The sequence below is a fragment of the Alligator mississippiensis genome, chromosome 3 (assembly GCF_030867095.1).
Source record: "Alligator mississippiensis isolate rAllMis1 chromosome 3, rAllMis1, whole genome shotgun sequence".
Lineage (NCBI taxonomy): Eukaryota > Metazoa > Chordata > Crocodylia > Alligatoridae > Alligator > Alligator mississippiensis.
The window spans coordinates 229,488,269-229,512,231 of NC_081826.1; the positions used below are offsets into that span (position 1 = coordinate 229,488,269).

The 23,963-nt window shown below is 42.3% G+C and overlaps 1 protein-coding gene across 2 annotated transcripts in view; it reads right to left on the bottom strand.

Annotated features, from left to right (window-relative positions):
• The window catches only part of MAN2A1 (mannosidase alpha class 2A member 1), a 222,225-nt gene that overhangs the window by 152,430 nt on the left and 45,832 nt on the right, over window positions 1-23,963 (bottom strand). For both annotated transcript variants that reach the window (XM_006270866.4, XM_019484312.2), the window contains exons 4-6: window positions 19,250-19,421; window positions 15,795-15,922; window positions 14,345-14,518 (exon numbers count right to left, since the gene is read on the bottom strand). In XM_006270866.4, coding sequence (XP_006270928.1) covers window positions 14,345-14,518; window positions 15,795-15,922; window positions 19,250-19,421 — 474 coding nt within the window. The remainder of the gene's footprint in view (window positions 1-14,344; window positions 14,519-15,794; window positions 15,923-19,249; window positions 19,422-23,963) is intronic.

Consider the following 23,963-nt stretch of genomic DNA (forward strand, 5'->3'; position numbering starts at 1 on the left):
AGAAGGATCTAAACTATTAAGTGAACGGACAATTAAATGCTGGATGAAATTCAGCGTAGATAAGTGGAAAGTGATGCACGTGGGCAAAAATTACCCAACTATACCTATACTAAAATGGGCTCTAATTAGCTGTTACTACACAGCTAATGTAACAGAGATCCTGGAGTCACTGCAGATGATTTGCTAAAAACATCAGCTCAGTACTCAGCAGCCAATAAAAAGACAAACAAAATGTTAGGGATTATTAAGAAGGGAACTGTTAACAAAACAAAGTATCATTGTGCCCCTCTGGTGCATCCACACCTTGAATACTGTGCCCAGTTTCAGTCCCCACATGTCACTAGAAGATAAAGAAGTAGAAAAGGTACAGAAAAGGGCAGCAAGGACGATTTGTGGAATGGAGGGGCCTCTGTATGATGAGATTAGAATCTAGCTACCCAGATTAGAAAAGACACTTGGGGTAGGAGGGGAGCATGCTAAGTGTTTACAAAATAGTGAATGGTGAAGAGAAAGTAAATAGGAATTAATTATTTACTCTCTCTCTCAAAACAAGAAGTAGAGGTCATAAAGGCCAAGTACAGACAGTCAAAAAGCCCAAGGCTGAATCAATAGAGTCTTTGCAGGTTAGTCTAAACTGCAGAGATTGAACTGGCAAGCAAGCAAACAGACATTATCTTTTGATTCAGCTAATGCAGGCAGATGCCTTCAGTGGCTCACACCAGAAGCTAGGGGGCACTAGAGCACACCTCCCAGTCCAAGGCTTTCTCCACTCCCTGCTCGAGCTAGCTAGAGGGTCTGCCTGGGCAGGAGGTCAGCAGCATCTGCCAGGCTGGGGGGGGCAGCACAGAGGTAGTGGCATTGAATTCATAAAAGCTTGAATAAGAATGGTCTTATCTCTGAAGCAAGCATGTATTGAACAGAAGGGAACAACCCTGTGGAGTCCTGCTGGCTGTGATTATGGACTACAAATCCCAGATGCACCTGGAAGCAGGAAGAGGAAGTGATGAGCAACCCTGCAGAGTCCTGCTGCTGTACGTCTGGACTGAAAATCCCAGAGAACTTGGAGGCAGTAAGAGGAGGAAGTGAACACACAGCCCATGTTGCGGGGGAGGGGGGGGGTAGAATGTTCTATTCAGTAGGACTCTGTTTGATAATTAGGTAGTAAATCAACTGGGAATTTTAATAAACTCTGTAGCATTGGAATACAGATCTTAACAAAACTGGAGTGAGCAAGCGAACAGGCATGCATGCATCTACAGGTGCATGGGCTTACATAGGCAGATGAGCTTAACCCTGGAAAACAACAGATGGGACTGGCTGGTAACAGAGCTATGTTAAAAAGTTAAAGCAATTTTGTTTTACTTCATGACTAAGTAAAAATGTGCATAAATTCTTGATAAAAGTTCTCCTTCCCGTCTTTCTAACCTTTCAGGCTTGTTCCTTTTTTCCCCCTAAAGAGGTTACCAAACTTCTCTTTCCTAATTTAATTAGAGTGCTGTTGTACCCGTGATGGTCTAAGAATTATGCAAAAGGCAAGGATTTCTTTGGATATCTTTTATTGGTCCTTGCCTCTCTCTCTTTTCATTATGACTATATGGTTCATTTATTTTTGTGTACCATTTATTTTCTCTCTTACGTGCCAAGCATGTTCAAAAGAGCTGAAAACTTCTAAGTTCCAAAATATACATCAGACAAAGAACATTTTTAGAGTTACTAAGTGTCAAATAATTTTATCTCAAAGAAAAAAAGGAAGCTTTGTGGCCAAGGGAAAAAAGAAAAGGGAAGCCCAATCTTAATTACCGTTTCTCTGAAAGGTACTTCAGGGATGTGACCCCTGTTTTTCAGTAATGAGAGTTTCTCTGACTGACTTTAAAATATACAAGGATTAAAAACAGGCATAGTAATTACAACTATTCAGTGTAATTTACCATTTCTTAGAGATTTTTAACCAGATTAGATTAAAAGAAAAGCTGCATGTGACAAAACACTATTTTGCAGGTTAACTACCAAATTATTCCCCAAATTAGAAATTAATTCCTTCTTACTTTTCTTACTAAGAAATTCTTCTTAGCAAACTTTCAGGTATAAATACCTTTCATCAGGCTGAGGAACTTTGCTAAGAAGAATTTTTCCAACTATTCAAGTTGGTCTACTAAAAGATATCAAGATTTACCCAAATAACTTTGTCTGCCTATGTCCTTAGACCAACACGACTACAATTTATACCCTTGTAACATGGACAACCTAAACAGATTATTATACAACTTTGTTTATTTATCTTAACTGAGTATTTTGTAACCAAGGAAAACATTTAATTACTCAAGAAACTGGACTCGACAGAATCAATTTACTGCTGTTCATCTCAAATACTGATTAAATGGTTTTATTTTCATTTGTTTACCATGATTAGCGTTTGTCTGTCTTTCTGGAATTATGTAGTGTTTAAACAGTTTGATATTTAACAAAAGAAGGTAAGCAAAAGTATTTCAAATCGTACTACACTGTTACTAGAAAAACTCAAATCCAATTCCTTCACAGTGTTTTGGAACATTTCATCTTACCCTGAAAATCCTGAAAATACAGTGGCAAATTTACAAGAAGCTCCCCTTAATGCAATTCTATTGCTTTCTTAACTATGTTCTTGGTTGCAAGGGGCTCTATCCTAGGAGTCAGGGTTATAAGGACCTTCTGCTACACCCACTTCCAGTCACCTGACCCTTGACCCTCATGGCCAGGCCCAGGGGTTTCCCCTTTTACCAATTAGCTAGCTTACCAATTTTACTTCACCCTTCATGGGCTACAAGGGTTTCTAACTGGTAAGCTCACTGTTCCACTCCTGGTGCCTCCCAAGTCTGGGGAGGCACCAGATCACCGACGGGCGAGGGGGGGGGGGGGGTCCTGTAGCAGCCGATCACCAAGCCCAAAATCACCAGCAGTGAAACTGGAAGTGCGCTTCCGCCGGCACTTCCAGTTTCATGGCTGGTGTTTCTAGGGGATGCGTGCACCTCCTACACAGTCAAAGGCAGCATGCACTCCTTCAGCAGGCTGTAGCAACTCTACTCACTACAGCCTTCCCCTGAACTCAGTAACAGGGGTTAAGGCAGGGACAAGCAAAATATAGCCTGCAGGCCACATCCAGCCCACAGGCACCGACCAAGTACTTGTACCCCACCCAGCCTGCATGCCTCGCTCCCAACCTCACGCACAAAAGGGCCCAGCCCAGCCAGCATGCAACTACCAAGCAGGACTATTGCTGTCACTGTTGCAGCCACCAGGGAACCTGCTCAGCTTAGGTAGGGACGTGGTGGTGGTAGGGGAAGGGGGAGCAGCAGGAACTTGGAGCATGGGATTGAAACTGGCAGAAGCAGGGACATCGGGTGGGCAGGATGTGGGTGAGAGGGAGGGTGGGGGCTGCCTTCCTCACCCTCTGCTGTGCAGGTCCCAAGACTCCACCGGCAGTGGAAGGGAGCTCCACCCCCTGCTTCCTGGCAGAGTCCCAGGACCTGCACAGCAGGGAGTGGGGAAGGCAGCCAGCTCCATCATGTGGGGCTTCCCCCAATGGCATGCGAGTACTGGGAACTGCACGTGTGCCATGCAGAGCCTTGCGCCATAGAAGCCTGCTGACCAGCCAGCGATCCTGTCACCTGTTGCCGCTGCTGCCAGCAGCAGAGGCTGTGTACCATAGGGGGAGTATATGAGGGGTCCCCCATATACCCTCACCCTCCCTCAAACCCCACAAACCCAACATACCCACACCCTGCCCTCACCACCACTCCCACATATATACCCTCCAACATACCCTATGCCCCCACACACAACCACACCCTCTCTCAAACCCGTCAGACACACCCTCACACACTACTATACGCACAAACCCGCCCCCGCACACAATATACAAAAGTAATACTATTTTGGAGTTATTATGCAATCATCTCTTTATACAGTATGCAAACACAAATCATGAGAACAATTTTTTTCTAATAAGATCAAAATATGTTATAGTATGTGTTTGACTTTTAGTATAGTTTCATAGACTGTAAATCTGGAAGGGACCTCAGAAGGTCATCAAGTCCAGGCTCCCTGCACTAGGCAGGAAAAACCACTGGGGGTCAGGTCACCCCAGCAAGGTGACCATCCAGTCTCCTCTTGAAAATTTCCAGGGTAGGTGATTGCACCACCTCTGGAAGGAGCTTATTCCAAAGTCTAGATACCATACCTGTGAAGAAGTTTTTTCCTAATGTTGAACCTGAAACAGTCTTCCAGGAGTTTATGGCCATTACTCCTGGTTTTCCTCAAAGGTGCTGTGGGGAACAGAGCAGCAGGACAGGCCCTATGAGGAGAGACTGAGGGACCCGAACCTGTTCAGCTTCAGCAATGAGGAGGCTGAGGGGGGACCTGGTGGCTGCCTACAAGCTCATCAGGGGAGATCAACAGAAAATAGGTAGAGCCCTTTTCTCCCCAGCACCACCTGGGGTGACGAGGAACAATGGTAATAAGCTGATGGAAAATAGGTTTAGGTTAGAGATCAGAAGGCAATATTTTACAGTTAGGGTGGCCAAAATCTGGAACCAACTTCCCAGGGAAGTGGTCCTCACCCCTACCTTGGGCAAATTCAGAGGAGGTTGGATGATCACCTGTCTGGGGTCTTGTGAACCCAGCATTCATTCCTGCCTGTGGCAGGGGGTCAGGCTAGATGATCTTTTCAGGTCCCTCCTGACCCTAGCTACTATGAAACTATGAAACAATTGTTCACTGAGACCTTGATGTACTCCCCTGATATAGCAATAGGTTGATACTAAGCCCCTCTCAGCCTTCTCTTTTTTTAGGCTGAAGAGTCCCGGGTCCCTCAGCCTTTCTTCGTATGGCTTGCCGTAAAAGTCTCTGATCATAAGGGTGGCTCTTCTCTGGATTCTCTCAAGCTTTTCCATGTCTTTGTTATAGTGCGGTGCCCAGAACTGGATGTAGTACTCCAGATGTGGTCTCACCAATTCTGAGTAAAGCGAAAGAAAACTTCCTTGGTTTTGCTTGAGATGCATCTATTGATGCATGCCAGAGTATTATTTGCCCTGCTGGCTACAGCGTTGCACTGACGGCTCATATTCATACTGCAGTCTATTATTACCCCTAGGTCCCTTTCATTCAAGGTGCTGGTCAGTTTGGCGCTACCGAGCCTATAAGTATATTGGGGATTGTTCGTCCCCAGATGGAGCACTTTACACTTCTCAATGTTGAACTTCATCTGGTTCCGATCCACCCAACTCGCCAGCCTGTCTAGGTCCGCTAGTATCTGCGGCCTATTTTCAAGTATGACCACACTCCCCCGTAACTTGGTGTCATCCGCCAACTTGGCCAGTGAGCTCTTCACCCCCACATCCAAATCATTGATAAAGATGTTGAACAGAACTAGACTAAGCACCAACCCCGAGAGACACCACTGGCCACATCTTGCCAGGACAACATAGATCCATTCATTAGAACTCTCTGGGTCCTACCCTGCAACCAGCTTCCTACCCACCTAACTGTCGCGCAGTTAAGCCCGCAATTTTCTTGTGAGAACATCATGGGATACTAGATTCAAAGGCCTTTTGGAAGTCAAGGTATACAATGTCAACCTCTTCTCTCTTATTCTGGTGGTGAGGTACCTGATCATAGAAGGAGATGAGGTTTTTAAGACCTGCCCGCAATGAAGCCATGCTGGCTGTCATTGAGAATCTTACCTTCTGCAAGCCTATCGCACACGGACTCCTTAATGAATTTTTCCAGCATTTTCCCTGGGATAGAAGCTAAGCTAAGCTAGTGTGACAGCTGAAATTATGTCTGTGTAATAAAGGTGCTTGCTGAAGGCTCTATGAAGATTATATCAAGTGTTTTTCTGTATTTGTTTAGATATTAAGTTATATGTTGTTGCTAAAAGCCTAATTCAAGTTTAAGATGTAGTGAGGCCTTGTATAAAGTAAGGCCTAGTAAATTTAGCAAAGCCTAAAAGTAGTAAGGCCCTGTATGTAGTTAAAATTACCTTATCAAAGGAATGCAAGTCTTGTACTGCTATTGGTCAGTCTAAGGACAGTTGAAGTAAAAGGAATCTGAGTGGTTGTAAGCTATCAGAACCATTCAGAAGCTTTAAATTGGCTGGAATATCTGGAAACCATTCAGAAGGAAGATACAGCTCTGTAAAAAGGATTAGTTAGCTGTTGCCTGGATCAGTGGGCCCGTGGACCTCGAAGAGCCCAAGGACTGCATTCCAGGGTCCTTCCCGGTACCCTTCAGACAGTGATGTTCAGGGACGCCTGACTTCACTGAACTTTGTGGAAAGAGAAGCTTGCTGTGTATCAGGCATCAGAGGGACTGCCGATAAGTTGCTGACACGAATTGCTTTTGTCTGTCGTTATATGTTTTGTTACTACGCATAGTTGTGTTTTTGTTAAGTCAATAAATCTTTCTTACCTTTTTACCCCCAACCATACACTCAATCCTGAACCCTCCGCAGGCGGCTGGGACAGCTAACTGGCCTATAGTTACCCAGCTCCTCTCTCCTCCCCTTCGTGAAGATGGGCATAACATTGGTCCTCTTCCAGTCCTCAGGGACCTCTCCAGAGCACCACAAGTTTTCGAAAAGTTTTGCCAGGGGTTCCATGATAACTTCGGCCAGCTCCTTCAGCACTCTCAGATGACTTTCCTGCAGTCCTGCTGACTCATATATGTCTAATATTTTTAATTGATCGTGCACCAGTTCTATGGCAATAGTAGGGAGACTGTCATTCCTACCATGCCCATTCTGTACCCTACCTGGCATGATTTTTCCCTTGGGCCAGTGAAGTACTAAAGCAAAGTCATCATTCAGGAGTTCAGTTTTTTCCTGAGTTCTGGTAACCAGATCTCCTGCATTAGGAGCAGTGGCCCCACATTTCCATTTGTTTTCCTCCTGTTCCCTACATGCCTAAAGAAAGACTTCTTGTTGTCCTTAATTCCCATTTATGATTTCTGTATATGATTTGGTTTTGTTATGGTTCCAACATGGCCACACTCCCCTTCCAAAATGAGTACTTCTGAGGCAAGGGGAGGGACATCCAGTGGCAAAGGTCAAGGTTAAGGGGGCAGAACTTCTGGTCCCAAGATGGTGACCAGGGTGTGGGGCACCCATCAAGGGGTGTGGCCACCCTTGAAGCCCTCAACAGCTCACCAAAACTCATTAAGTGGCCCTCCAGCCAAAATAATTGACCGCCCCTGGGTTAAGGCATTCCCCATATAGACTTCATAGACATTAGGGGCTGGAAGAGACCTCATGAGATCAAGTCCAGCCTCCTTGACATAGGAAGGAAGTCTGTGGGGATCAAAATGCCTTTGAATGAGTCCAGAGTAGGTGTTTGCACCACCTCGGGGGGGGGGGGGGGGGGAAGTCTGTTCCAGACCCTGGACACTTGAACTGTGAAGAAGTTTGTCTTTACGTTCAATCTAAAGTCAGCCTTCTAGGAGTTTGTGGCCAGTGGACCTTGTTATTTCTTGGGGAGCTCTGGTAAACAACTGTGCTCCCAGATCGTGATGAACTAGCCTTATGTACTTATAGGCTGCCACCAAGTCTCCCTTGAACTGTCTCTTCTCCAGGCTGAGGAGTCCCATGTGCCTCAGTCTCTCCTCATAAGGTTTGCTCTCTTGGCCTTTGATCATATGGATGGCTCTCCTCTGGACTCTCTCAAGCCTATCCACGTGCCTCCTGAACTGGGGGGACCAAAACTGGACACCATACCCCAGTTGCTTCCTCACCAAGGCCGAGTAAAGCAGGAGGATGACATCCCTGGTTTTGCTAGAGATTAGGTCTATGCAAAACTTCGGCAGCCACTTCATTTCAGAGGTGTTTCAGCCCATTACGGGGCCCTGAAACACCGAGTCCGAAATAAAACTGAAGGCTCCAAAACATCTCTGAAACTAAATGAAACCATGCAAAATGTTTTGGATGTTTTGGAGGTGCCCCCTGGGAATAGTCCAACATGGCCCCTCAGTCCTCCTTTTAAAGTGCTGAGAGGCTGGGGCAATGTGGGGGATAGGGTCAGGCAGGGCAGACGTGGGGGCTTCTCCCATGGCTTCCCCTGGCAGGGCAGAGGCAGACACAGCTAGAGGAGCCAGGGGTGAAGCTCCCATGGCTGCCCTACCCAGCCCCATCCCCCCGGCACTTTCAAAAAAGAGCCCCGCACTCACCAGTTGCAGCAGTGGAGATCAGGGCCCTGGGGGCTCATGGCAGAGCCCTCCCATACAGCGCAGGGCAATGGGGGGCAGCAGGGACCCCACCCCGCTTGGCACCCATGGGGCAGCTGTTGTATCATGTGGGTACAGCATGGCTTGGCAGGGCACCGTGCACTGTCTGGAAGCTGGGGCAGCTCCAGCAGTCAGCCAGAGCCCGGCACCACTCAATCCCAGCAGCCCCAGCTCCCAGACAGCACACAGCACAATGCCAAGCCACACTGCACCTGCACCACGGGGCAGCTGCCACGCGGGTGCCAGGTGCAGGGGGGATGATCTCCGCTGCCCCCCACTGCCCCACGCTGAATGGGGGGGGGGGCTCTGACCCAAACCTCATAGGCCCTGATCACCACTGCTACAGCTAGTGAATGCGGGGCTTTTTCCCCCCCTCCACATGGTGGGAGGCTGGGGCCAGGCAGGACAGCCACAGGGGCTTCTCCCGAAACAGTGTTGAAACTCTGAAGCAGATGTAGCCAAATCAAAATGCAACAGTGATCTAAAACACCGAAATGAATCACTGTCCCTCCGAAACAGCCAAATCCAAAACAGAAACAAAATATAGGTGTTTCGCACAGCCCTACCAGAGATGCATCGATGGATGCATGCCACAGTTTGTTTAGCTTTGCTGGACACAGCATTGCATTGGTGGCTCATGTTCATCTTGTGGTCAATCAAGACCCCCATGGTGCTAACGATGTAGTATGAACTGAACTAATGTAGCTGATGTTAACATAGAGTGTAATAATAGTGAAATTTAACCATGTTAGTCTTGTCCTGTGAGCAACTTGAAAACTCCATTTTGTATCCTTCTGCTTGACGTAAGTGAATTAACTCTGCATAGCCTTTATGTATGAGTGTGTGTAAAAGGGTGAATGGTGACAGAATGGCATAGAGACGGGAGAAGATGATTTAACTGTTTAGGTAAGCAACAAGGCGCCAAATGTAAGTTACCAGTCAGTAAACTAATTAATGAACGGTGGAAGAATCCCTTTGAAGCTTGAGGGCACAAAGGAGATAACAGAATAAAAAGTTCTGCCAGACAGGCAACAATACTCCAAGGCTAAGATAAGCTGAAGACAAAAGAAGAACAACTGCAAAAACAGAAGCTGGGTATGGAAAAACCCCAAAGCACTGAAACAAAGGATGCCAATCACTATAAAAGAACACTTTGAAAATACCAAGTTGGGCGAGTCTCTTTCTCTACTGCTGTTTCATCAGAGCACAGATGCATCTGTTCACCCCGCTCCACTGTTATCTTTAAATCTGCTATCTTCAAATCATCATCATCTACTCAATAACCCCAGGTTGGCTGCCCTGGGCTGATATTGAGCAACTATTGCTGGTAACGACATCTGGTGTATGTGTGGATGAAATGGTTGTTTTGTGCATGTGTATGCCTGTGTGTAATGATGTGTATGATGATTTGTGTGCGTTTGTATGAATGGTGTGCCTGAACCTCTATGTCCAACTCATGTAATCAATAAATGCGGCACCTTGCCTTATCCCCCTTCATAAAGTCTCGCTTGCGATTTGAGCAATTGGCAATTTGTATAACAGTAAGCTTAGCACTGCTGAACCTATAAGTAGGATGCTGGTTGTTCCTCCCAAGGTGGAGCACCCTGGAATATACTCATTCACAAAGTCCTCAGTCGTTAAAGTAGTCTTGTATCCTATCACAAGTTTTATTTCTCACAATCTTATACATAAAATAGTGCTAAGAGACCACATTACCTAATATTCCCCACAGAAGGAATGGTCTCTTCTTATGTATTTTTTGAGAGTTTGGTAGGTCATTTGTTTAGGCATTACCAGACAGCTATGTCATTCCAAAATTAATATAAATATTCTATACTCAGAATAGATTAGCAGCCTTTGGTAGCAAAGTCATTAGTTACAATATTTTTACATAATTTTTGTCTTTATTACTTACAGGAATATATCGTTCATATGATATCTGCATTAGAAGTTAGGATATACTGCTTTATTTAGATAGAGGATATCCTCAAATAGAAAAGTAAAGAAGCTTATATAGCTATAAAATTTTTCTTTTTAAGCAGAATTATGAGTTAAACAAAATTTCCCCCATAGGTTTGCCTTAAAGTTGAATAAAAATGTCAGAATAGCTCTAAAAGAAATTACTTTTACTATTTCTGTAATTCTTTGTACGGCTTTAAAATGACGGTTTTTCCTTTGCAATGAGAGGAGATGAAAATACCTCCTTTTAATATTCTTTAAAGTATAATACATGAACTACCCCCTCCCACCATGAAGAAAATCTGTTGCTTGAGGTAAAACTCATTTCTTATCCTTCTGCTCTGACTTGCAAGTCTGATGTGTATCTTGATTAGATATTCTTCAATTCTTTTGACCAAATGGCCCCTACATCTAAAACGAATCATTTACAGTACATCTAAATTGTAGTTAAAACTTGTTTTAAATATTGTATAAAAATATGACAAGGAAATACCTACATACAGCTTTAAAAACATGGCTGTCCAACTGACAACACATGGGCTACATGCAGCACAAGAGGGATTCCATTTCAGTCCCTGGGCTCCTGCCCTCTCGCCTTTTCTGCAATGCTTTGGCTGCAACAGTTAATGGAATCTCCGGGCCTCCCTGCCTCCTCCAACTTTCATGGCCTAGCCATATGCCAGGGTGCAAGGCAATGCAGAGTGGCAGAGGGTGAACCTTGGACTATGTGAATGAGTGAAGTAGCTGGGGGGGATAGGGGAAGGCAAGTGCCTGAATGGATGCACAGAGAGAGGGCCTAACGTAGACATGCAATGCCTGTGGGGGGAGGGCAGGGAGAGAATATGGGCACATGTGGTGCAGCAGTGGAAGTGGTGAATGGTAGCATGGTGCGGGGGGGGGGGGGGGGCAGTCCTGCACAACATGTGAACTGGAAGGGCCTGTAACTCACCCTGAAGCCCCCAGTCATTTAAAGGTGGACAGCCCTGTTTTAAAACATGGATAAAAAATTCAGGGAAGAGGATGGAAAGCAAAATGTGGTATGATCTTTTAACTCAGAACACAGACACGTGTGTTGACTTGCTGGACTGTAGAAAGCAGAATAAGTATAGTCCAAGTCTAGTCATCTTTTTATATAAGCTTCTGTCAAGAATAAGTCACCCTGAACATCTCATAACTGCTAACAAAACGACAGATCACCTGCCAAATAAGGAACAGAGTTGCAGAAGCCCTACAGGAAGGCCCCAAAAGAACAGCATACCTGAAAGTGTATTCCATTTTTTTAAATAATTAAGATTTGCATCTATATGGCATTTAATCTTGTAAACATATATGTATGTATTAAACCAATGTATGTTACTAAATCTGAACACATAAATGTAACCATTCATTTAGACTGAAATATTTCTGCAGTCCTATCACCAACCTTGTTTCAATTTTCCCCTGACAACATAATCCACTTAAGAGACCCATAAGTATCCTGGGAAGTCAAATCCCATTGTTTTTAATATTGAAGGTCCCAAATAAGCTGAACTAAATGTGATGGCTACTTCAGGCAAGAACAGCTTGAATTTACCTTTTCTGCACCCTGTTAAAGCATATTACCTTATTCCTAGGAGCTCTTACCCCTCTAATAACAGCCATGGAACTGAAAGGACCTCTATGCAGTGTAGACTGAATATCTCACACCAGGCATTCATGACAAATTTAATTTTATAATATTTTCCAGACCAGAATATTTGTTGCTGAGATGCATCTTGTTTGTTATATTTTAATATGGGGCAAAGAAGAAGTAGAGAGGGGCAGACAAGACATTCAACAGAACGACAGAGAAAGCACCTTTAGGACAACAGAAATGGGTAGTGTCACATGGGTAGTACAAAAAAATACTATAAATACAAAAGATTGAGGCCACAGGAAGTCAACCCCACATACATGTCAAATGTGATTTTTATGGTCTTTTGTGGAGAGGAAAAAGGTAGACACCATCAAAACACAATACATTACAGATTGTATTGCATCAAAGGAACATACTATTTACCATCAGGCATAAGGTTTTAAAAACCCTACTTTAATTACTTTTAAGTTAGATCAAGGCTTCACTGGCTTCTATGGCCACACACAGGACTTGAGAGAGGGTTGCATGCCAGCAGTGCTGCCCATGCAGCATGGGGACCGTAAGCTGTCTGGGAAGCCCATATGACAGGAGCCCCCACACTACAATCACTACCCACACAGTGGGGAGGGAGGGCAGGGGGAATCCTTGGGGGACTCTATAGGCATTGCTTTTGCAAGCAGGGGTGGCACCCCCCCCCCCCCCCACTGCAGCAGGGAAGGAAGGGAATGCCATGCACCCCCACAGCATGTGGTCCACAGGGTGCAGCCTAGGAGCTGCGTGCTGGCACCATATGGCTCCCAGCTTCACTGAAGTTAGACAGGCCTGAGTTAGACTGTAAGCTAATTGGGGCTGGAACCATGTGGCAGAGCACTAACCCACAGTGGGTTTCTGAACCTGATTCTGTGCAAACACTACCAACACAACCAGTAGGTCCTTTGCTAATTTTTGTTGGTCAGTTTATGTTAATACAAACAGTGAAAATAGCATAGAAATACCTTGGTTTAATATAATTCATTGCTTCACATTATTTTACTAAAAAGGGAACTAATGCACTGTATATTTAACCAACTCAAAACAAATCTGTAGGAAACTACTAGCTATTTTCTCAAGATGAATTGATTTAGATTTTAAAAGCTTAAGAATTCAGACAGAGACAGATATATCTGCACTTTCCACACATTTAATGTTGCTTAACAACACCAAAGCTATTAGGGAAAGAATGGCATCCTACCTATGTAATGGAAGTTTCTATTACATAGGCATCCTACCTACGTAATGGGTTACGCTTGTTTCTGCAGGAGAAAAAGAAAGAAAAAAGGAGCTCACCCTATATTGTGAAATTAACTCACATAGTAACTAAAGGCTATCCATCCATAAACGTTAGGTACATTTCTCTGACCTTGCCCTCATAACAAAAGCAACAATTTTTGCGCGCGCACACATGCGTGCGTGCATTTTACAGAAAAATTCCAAAACAAAAACACCATTTCATATACTTTCTCCCCTAGGGAGAATAAGTGAACAAAAATGAGGGACATGAATAACATTGCTTAGTGCCATTCTGGAAGGTGATTTCATGTACTTAGTATGCAGGATTCAGCTCCTTTCAATATCATCTGTATACTACATTATTTTCAGGAAATAGCTATGTTTATTCTTTTTTCTTCTTAGAATACAAGGCCTTCAATTTTATCCAAAGGTCTAATTTCTTTTTTTTTTTTAAAGCACTTTGCCATTTACCAACATTTTCAATAATAATAACAGGCCTAAACATGTATTTGAAAACTTTATTTCACTTTCACTGTTACTATGAAGAAACTTTTTTTTTTTTCTGGGTATAGAAATCTTGATGAACATCATGCTTCTAACAGTCATCATTTCTATTTTAATTCTGTTATTCAAAATGTACAAGAAAAATATTTTCTCCAAGTATCTTGCTGTCAAGCATCTTTCTTTTAGGAAAAAGAAGTTATTTTCTCTTTCACTGATTTTAATTTTTTAACCATTTTAGACAGAGAAAATAAATAAGCAAAAGAGTGATAAGAAATATGGAAAGTTCCCCACCACAACCGATGGAACAGTGGGAGGGGATTATTAAGTTTGAAAAAGAAAGAGAAAAAGTAATTTAAAAACATGCATTTTTAAAGGTAAACCATCTCACCATTTTTTTGGTTAGGGGAAAAAGTAAAGCAAGTAGGAAAATTAAACAAAGGAATAAAAGAAAAATTATTTTAAAATTTAAAATGAGATCTAGGTTTTTCATTTTTTTACTGCCAAAAATTTCCTGAAAAAGGGAAAATTTGAACAACGTGAACCTTTTCCTCATAGAACATTTTCTGAAGCTGTATTTTAAATTTGGACTAGTCTTACTTTTAATTACTTTATATTCTTTGTATTAAATAACCCTGTTCGTTGCAATTACTGTCACCATTATTTACTCAATTCCTATTTCCTATTACTTAATTTTTAAAAGTATAAAGCAAAAATATGACAAAATAAGTTAAAGGGAAATACACTTACCCCAGTTCTGTCTCCAAAAAAATTCTAGTGTCTTCTGTACTGCAAAATGCTTTTTAACTGAGTAATGAACTCTCTGTATAAGCATGTTGGAAAATCCTGTGCGTTTCAGAAGGTAAGCCATTGTTGGCGAATGCCCAAAGGGATCAACTGCCCAGCCAGATTTTGGTTTTACCCCTGTTGAGTGTCAATAAAATATAGTTGATCTTTCCCTTAGTTCTTATTTTAACAAGAGTTATAGACATATTATTAAATATAGGGTTTTGAAAATTCATGTGAACGGTGCTTAATTTACATAGATAAATGGAAACTAAGTCTTCGTAAGAATACATCTAGGAAGTTGGTTCATGTGATTGCAGAGTGCCTAGCCATTAACTTTGAAAACTTGTGGCACTCATGAGAGGTCCCAGATTATTGGAAAAGGGAAAATACAGTGCCCATATTTAAGAAAGGCAAGGAGGAGGATCAAAGAAACTACAGACCAGTTGGCCTCATTTCAGTCCCTGGAAAAAAAAATCATGGAGCAGTTCCTCAAGGAATCCATTTCTAAGCACCTGGAGAAGGTGATTAGGAACAGTCGGCATGGATTTATCAAGGGCAAGTCATGGTTGACCAACCTGATTGCCTTGTATGAAACAAGATGACTGTCTCTGTGGATGCAGGGAAAGCAGTTGATGTGATAAATTCCTTAACTTTGGTCTTTTAATATGGGTTGGTAGACCCATATCAACATTCTCGCCAGAAAGCTAAAGAAGTATGGGTTGAATGAATGGACTACCCCCTTTGGCTTCAGGCTCAGGACCCAGGAAGTAAAATTTTTGGTTTGTTTCATTAAAAAAAACAACAAACAAACAAAAAAAACAAAAAAAAACCCAACCAGAAGTAGTAAATGATTTCTGAGCCAAATTCACAATTGTTTAAAATCTGGAAACAGAAATATCTGTTTTTCCTCATAAAACTATGGGTTCAAGTACTCTATTTAAACACATTTTATTCCATATTTAATCACACTTAAGTGCTACGCAAATTTTCCACTAATCAGGTCAAAAATATAAAATTAACATAGAAAATAGTTTAAGTTCTTTGATTGGGAGCCTGTATTTACAAGTAGGAATCATAAATAAAAGATTTAATTGTGCAATTTTAAATGTGCAGGCAGACTACTGCATATTGAAAGCTGCCCTTTACGTTTGCAATTTGCAATTGGAAAAGTCACTTTTTATAATTAGGACTGTTTTACCAGAGGAGACTTAATCAATACTTCTTGTGGGTAGGCCTGTAAAATAATGCACTAAACAAAAATCTTCTCACCCAGTTGTTGTTCAAGAAAAGATACTTTATATCTCATAGTACTAAACTACATTCCAAAACATTAAATATCACTTCTCAGCTTAACTTATTAACTCAGTTTAATGTGAAAATATCAAAATGAGGAGACAAAATATATACATACCAAGATTCTTCTCTAGCCACTGATGTCCTTCTATCAACTGGTCAATTAAAGCAAAGTAATGAGGAGAGGCCTCATCAGGCATAACCCAGCCTCCTGTGACTATTTCAAACTGGCCACCTTCTATCAATCTGGAAGAAAATGAATAAATTTACAATCAGAAAGTCAAGACTACCTTTAGAAAACAATGTCTTATACAAAGATAAAAATTGACAAATTTTAGAACTTATGCCGATAGTGAAAATATAAAATGTTAACTACTTACCTCAAAAGAATATACTATAGTTTTTACAGAAGCCATTAATATAGATAGTCATTATTCACAGGATCAAAACTTAAATTTAAATCACAATATTTCAACTATGGTACTGGAACTGAATAAAAAGGCAAGAAAATGTGTTGTTCCATATCAACTGAAACTATCTGCTCTACTGCATATGCCATACAGGGTTACTGATACTATCTAGCAAAGGAGGAAGATTAGCATTCTGAGATGACAAATAAATAAGTACATGGGCCAGAAAGCTGAAGTCTACTCGGTTAGGTGTTTAGGAACATTCTACTTCCCAAGTACTGCTAGTATCTATCCTCCAATGCAGAGTTTCTCAACCCGTGGGTTGTGACCCAAAACTGGGTCGCAAGAATATATAAAAAGGTCACAAACAAACATTCAAAATGGAACAACAAGCTTTAAAAATGGATTCTCCTTTAAAGGAGAAAACCATGGGAGAAACTGTGACTTTCCCCTTGCAGGTTGTCAGAGTTCTAGCCTGCAAGGGTCTGCTTGGGCCCCCCCACCCCCCACACACACCCCACCCTGCCCCACACACTGGTGGACTGGGGACTGTGGGCAGGGGGTAGCGGGTCAGAAGTGAGAGGCACTGGCCATTGATGTTTACAAATGGTTCCTGGTGCAACAGAATTGAGAACTGCTCTAGAGGAGCTATGGATCAAGGAAAGCAGGCTTCAAGCCAGGTCATGCCTTAATGCATCATCTCCCAAATGACCACCATAAAATAACCTATTCCTCACACAAAGGTCTCAGTGAACATATCCCTTGTGCCAAAGATATCATAGGATGTTTGCTACACTTACTCAATGTCATAGCTAAGAATATCTTCTGGCATAGTATATTACCAGACTATACCCAATTTATGGAATTCATATAAAGTAGTTTATAATGGTAAAACAAACTCAGATAACTTAATACAGATGAGGTATATATGCCCTTGGAAGTAGAGACGCTGTCTCATCAGTCCTGAAGTGCACACTTAAGGAGCACTGCAAAAACATTCCATTGGGCAGGCTGAGTTAATAATTTTCTAACATTCTTGACAACGTAACTAGCACCAGTTTTTACTAAAAACTACTCCCCAGGTAGTATTGTTTATATATCAAATGGCATCTTTCAAAACCCTCTTGTTCAAAATGGGTGTTCAGGGGAAAAGCGAAAACAAGACACACAATGCAACACTGGTATTGGAACTAAGCAGTTCAGAGCCTTCCAATAGTACATCCTTCTACAGCATCCTAAAGACTTCTAAAGAAACCTGGGCTTTGTAAGCTTCACTTGTTAAATCTAGTGGATACAAAAAATCATGGACTTTATAATACAGACATTGGATTTAAAACACATTACAACCTGTGTTGTACAATAAAAAAATTATCTTCTATTTTGTGTTCTCAGGATAGATTTGGGGGCTGGAGGGACCTAGCATTCTGAACACTTCATTTCTTTACCAAGATGACTTTCAAATGATAAGGTTATATTTTCGGGTCTCTCTCTAAACTAAGTACTAGAGGCTTGCTTTTTTATTTCAAGATAAACTAAAAGAAACATGATCCATACTATTTGTTAATAGGCTGATAATTTTTTAGCATAATAAAATGAAGGCATGGATTAAAATCAGTGACATTTTAACTTCATCTAGAGATGTTAAGGAAATTATATCTTCTTTTTTATTGCTATATGTCTTTTGTCAAAACCACTGGCCCTTTTCTTTAAAAATCTGATGAACAACTCTCTTACTAGGGTGTTATTCTATTATTATTTAGATGTATATCCTGCCTCACACAGAAAACAAAGTTACAACAAAACCCCCTTTTTTTTCCCCTTACTAATGCAAAAAGTAAGAAAAAACATACTTTCACCCCAGGTCAGTATAATTTTTTTTGTGGCTTAGGATAGAAAAAATAAATGACATATTGAAACTCAATTGCAGCATGAACTAAGGAGCACAAGGTACATATTAGGCCTGTGCAAAGTGGCTAGTATTCGCTTTGGATTCACCTGATTCGGGGGACAGTGATCCAATTCGGTGATTCGAATCACTGTCCTGATTTGATTCAACCGAATCTCCAAATCAGCCAGGCCAGGCTCATCCCCCTCCCCTCTCCCAGCTCAGCAATGGCCGCCCCGCCCGCCACAGCTCCCAGCACTTGGGGGGGATAGAAAATCCCTGGCTCAGCAGATGCTGCCAGGCAGTGGGGGCAATCCCCCCATTGTGTTGGGGGCTCTGCACAAGCCCCCAAACCCTCCCCCCCTGCTCCCCCAGCCCCCTCATGGGTGCCCCACACAGGCCAGCTTCAGCCCTTTAAGAAAAAAAAATACCTGGAGAAACCCCGGGACTCACCACCTCTGCCGGCAAGGAATGATCCCCCGCTGCCCCCCACCACATGGGGGGTCTCTGCAGGAGCCCCAGAAGCTGCACCAGGAACAACAAGTCCCAGGGATTTTCTCCACTTTTTTTTTTTTTTTTTTTAAGTGCCAGAGCCCCGGTAGGTGGGGCAGCTGTGGGGGTGTCCAGGGGGGGCAGAGTTGAGGGGGCTTGTGCAGAGCCCCCCATACAGCATGGGGCAGTGGAGATTGTCCCCCTCCCAGCAGCACCCAGTGAGCACCGGGGGCTTTTTTTTTTTTTTTTTTTTTTAAAGTACCGAGCTGGGGCAGGCAGGGTACTTCCCCTCATGGTCCCCTCCCCCAACCCCTAGTGCTTACCAGCTGGGAGTGGCTGCATCTCCCTGATGCAGCCACAGAGGACTGCCTGAATCAAAGCTCTCTGAATCTTTGCTGAAGATTCGGAGAGTTTTGAATTGATTTGGACCTTTAAATTGTGCCCCTGATTCAATTCGGAGATTCAGCCACTGAATTGGGCCAAATATCCTGGCGAATCAAATCACCACCTGAAGTTTCGCACAGCCCTAGTACGTATGTATGTAGATATTTTTATTTGGTTCTTTTCCAGCTGTTCTGCAACATGTTTCTACCCCCCTGGGAAAAAAAAGAATATAAAAAAATAGAAACAAAAATTGACAACAAAAAAAAATCATAGCTGACCACCACCAAGATACAAGCTTACTTTGGAAAGCTTGTAATGGAACAAATCAAATCTCATATGAGCAAGTCATTAATAACACCATTCCACAAAAAGAGTAATTGCAAATAAGAAAAATTTCCAAACCTTTTGACAGCATCTTTTTTTTGGCTATCTATTCCATCCCACCACTTTGAAAAGTAAGAGATTTCAGACCACATGAACTTCCTTCTCTTGTCTTCTTGAAGCTTGATGATCATGTTGTTTAGGATATGTTGAGTCTGATCTCTGAAGTAGTCATCAAATGTCTTCAACCAGCCTAAGTAAAAGATAAGAAAACAATGCACAAATTTTAGATTTAAATGATCCTGAAGCAAAGGGTTTTCCCTGGTTAGAATAGAGTTTATCCCTTAATATGCGCTGTGTTATCGTTGTCAATTTGTGGATGATCTCTACCATCACTCTCTGATGGCTCTTGATGCAACTTAGGAGTCCAGTCCTTGAGTCACAAATCCATTCGCAGAAGCTGCACAGCCTCCCCTAGGGGAGAGAAGGCTGAAGGATGGGATTCCTCTCCTTTTCCTTCCTTCCTTCCCTCTTTCTTCTTTGCTTCAATGCCAAGTCACTTTATCTCAAAATGGGCTGACACTTGGTTGAGGTTGTGGCACCACTGGAGTCCGTCAGCATCCGCTTTCTTAAAGTATGCCTTCAATGTGTCCTTGTAATATTTCCTCTGATCACCATTAGATCTCAGGCTGTAACTAAGCTGGGAGCACTTGTTTTGGGAGTTGAGAGTTAGGCATGCACACACAATGTCTGGTCAAGCAAAGTTGGTGCTTGAGAGTCACAAGCGCAACACCCACTTAAAAACAGCCAAACTTTATGTAGTGACAACTTTGCAGTACTAGACTTCTAATAAACAATAAGAAACTGCTTGTTTTAAAGACAATTTTTGTGGTTTTGTTTTAACAATGTTATCTTTCTTTAAACAAAAAAAGTCAGACTAAAAAACTTAACATCCCAAGTTAAAATAATAATATATATTTAAATTGCCAGATGGATTAGTTATAAAAACTGGTTACTTTTGGCATAAGTGATGATAAATTAACTACTAAAATAGAAGTTTCCAGCTGCTGGATGATCCTCCTTAGGTACTGCCAAATGGAATTCCATTTAATTAGCCTTTATTGGCAGGATTAATTATAATGTGTTGACAAAGTATATGAAAAATTTCTTGCTGTGTCACATGCCTGCCAATAAAGGGTATGGCAATGCAGCCAGAGCACTCAGTGTTGCAAATGTTCCAGCAATGGTATACAATTATTTTTACAAGTTCACCAACTAACATACTGAGAAGCCATTTCTCCCTCACAACCCACATTTTAGCCACAAACTACATTTTAGTATGCATTGGTTTAGACGTTCAGACCAATTATCCTAAAATCCCTTTCACTCCAACTGTATTTTGCAAAGACAGGAACCAGGGCCCTCAAAGAAGTAAAAGAAAGAAATGCAGCTGAAATCATTGCCAATATCTTAAAAAAGAAGCTTTCCACTAGATTCTTTACCTCACCATTAACATCTCTGGGCCTCTAAGAGTTTGAAATTAAAAACTAGTCCAACTAGTCTAGAAGAAACAGAAAATCTCCTAGGGACCCCAGACATTACAAAGATAAAGACATAAGGTACAGAATTTTTTTGAATCGACTACATTGAAAGACTGATTTGTAAACCTTGCAAAGTGACAGGTCAAAATCGGGTCCCAATCCCCTTCTCTGGTCAAATACTACAAGCTCCTAACACCACTACAAGGAAGGTCCCAAATATATAGTAGGAATTATCAACCGAAAAAGGAAAGAAACCTGCCATCAGCCAACCCACACTCAAAGTCGTTCCAGGTCACTCTCAATATTTTAACTACCGCTCATGCCAGTTTTGAGCAAAGAGAGTTTGAAGAACTTACCATAAGGTCCCTTCCCCGCAACACACATGCACGCTCTATCCCAGTGGCTACCTTTTTTAGGGTGAAGACACCCCTCAAAGTGACAGGAAATATAATAAAGCAAATATTCTGTTGCAAAGAACCCAGAAAGATCACAATAGGTCAGAAGTTTTTTTGACACTATGGATTCCTATTACAAAGTTCTGGGTTTATCTTGTGAACCATTGTACAGTCATTTCCATATGCACACAGTGCTAACATTGAGTGGCACTCTTAAAAGGATCTCAGGGCACCCTGGTTGAGAATCACTGCTCTATCACATGGCTTGAGGAAAGGAGGTGAAATAGGCCACCCTCAGCTCCAAAACCTGGATGCTTCCAACAACCGCATAGGTGAAAATCCCCAAGCAGTTTCCCATAAGGTTGGAAAAGTATATAAAAGAACCAAGCAGACTACCAAAGAGCCCTGCTATGTAGTATAAATATTTTCATTAAAAGAAGGTATTTCTTTCATAGCATTCTTACTGAACCTTCCTGAGAACTCTGTAACACAAAGAATAAGAAACTGATCCCTCATCCTCTAGTTGCAAGAGACTGGTTTCAAAATTTGGTAAGTTTTAGTAGTAGAAATAAAATGTCCTACTGAGGTAATGCTCTATAGAGGAGAAGGAAAAGATGTGTACTTAATTTCGCAGAAATTATTGCAAATTGCTGAAAAAGGATTTTTTCCTGCCTGCAAACCAGAAAGTCTAAGAAAAATTCTTAATACTGAATGAGAGTGCAAGGCAACAGTTAAAATAAAATAGGAATAAATTTTAAACCTAAAAGCAGAGACAGGTAAAAAATAGTGAGCTGTGCTATGCAGAGTTCAGAGGAAAGAGGGGTAAATTGAGCAGGTTACATATAGAGATTAGGGGCGTTGGTATACAGTGATGGAAAAATAAAACCCACCATTTCAATTTAGGGGGCATAGAATGCAACCCGCCACGTGTACAAGCGTCCCATGAAACACAAAAGCTTAACACTGATGGAAACATAAAGGAAGTGCCAGAGACTGAAAAGAAGAGAAGAAAAGAATACAAGACTTCTCTGTGTTTTCGGTATCACAGAGTCCCACCCAGGTGACAAGGAGTGAGGGAGAACAAGAGGGAGGAGGGGCTTGCTTGCTCAAAGCCACTACAGCCTTGTCCAGTTTCTGAGAGTGTCCACCACTCGTAGTCAGCCCAGGTATGGCTTCTAGAGCAAGGAGGGAGCTCTGGTTCTTCCCCACTCTCAGATCCTGGCCTTTTGGTTTCTCATGCTCCCTGGTTTTCCATGACCTCAACTCAAATGCTAACATCCAGTTCTGCTCCTTTGAGACAGGTTTTCTCTTACCAAGGAAAACAAGTGCAATGTGAAGTTCTAAGCAGAAAACCAGACAGCTTCATTTGAATAAAAGGTGTTTACTGTAGTAAAGGCCACCCAGCCAGTGGCTCTCTGCCCCCTCCAAAGAGTTAAGCAGTCCCTCTGTCCCCAGTCCACACAGACCAAAAGAATCTTTAATCTGTCAGATGTTCCCTTGCCAGTCTGCCAGCTTCCAAACCTCAAAAATCTGCTCTGCTGGTCTCTGTCTTCATGCTCTCCCAGCCAGGAGCTGATACATCCCTTGTCCAGCCTGCTCTCCTTTCATCATACTTATCTCATTCAGCTTTTCTGGAGTGCCAGAAATCCTACCTGTGTTAACAGGTCAAAGCTATTCTAGTCTCTGTTGATGCTAGGAGTCTATCTCGTCTAATCCCCCATGTAGGCAGCACTGGGACTTAACTCCCATTCCCTGTACAGAAGCTAATGAAGTAAACTGAGGCATGCAACAATATAACAAACATGAACACATTTAAAATAGAACTATTACAATAAACCATCATTTGAAACACTGGGGTTAGGGAAGGACTGCTGGTGGCAGCTAAATATCTGTCTCTATGTATACCTTAGTGGATTAGATGCACCTTTAAATGTTAAATTTGTTATGTGACAGGTTGGGTCTGTTAAAAGGAGGAAGAAAGAAGAGGAAGAACATATTTCCTCCTAATTATGAGGGGATGATGTGATTTGTGGCCTAATTAGACCACCACAAAGCATAAGTTCAGTGAGACTTGAGGAAGGCAGAAAAGGGTAGCTCAGAGGACGAGCTTAATTAACAACTAGGGCAGTGGTGCTCAACTTTTTGGCCCTGTGGGCCAGATGAGTGGCATGGAATTGGTCTGCAGGCCAGATGGACACTCAGGGACCCAATGCCACCCCTGCAATGCCCTGCACATTGGATTGGGCAATATCCAGCACACAAGGCCCACGGGTCCTCATGAGTCTGGAAATTTGGCAGTAGGGGATCTCAGTGCAACCACTCCCCCAACACCAAATTTCTGAACCTATGGAAAGACTTGCAGGACAGGGAGTTTAGCACCCCTGAAATAGGCCTTAGGGGATTAAAATCTTGCCTGAGAATTTTTATGCAAAAGTATTAGTGGGAAGAACATTAGGACATGCTTCACATCACTCCTTTTCACAGATCTGGCTGCATGTTCTTCATCCCCTTTGCCAGTTAAGGTCAAAAAAAGGAAAGGATAATCCTAAGGCACAAGTAGTGTCTTCCTTTTCCTGGTGCCAGTACCTTCAAAACATTGTGGAGTTCTATTCAGTGGTGCCAAAGAGCAATAGAAAGCAGTAGTTGGCTTTGGAGGGAAAGCATTAGTTACAATAGTGTATGATCCATTCTCCCCAAGCCCCAGAGAATGCAGGGAGGGAGAGGGTTATCTACAGTTTACATACTAAAATGGATTATTAACAAATAATTTTATGAATATTAGGGCCAGGAAGCTGTTTGGTACTCCTTTGGGCAAATCAAACCCTGTATTTACATCCCCACTTACAGAAATTTCTCTTC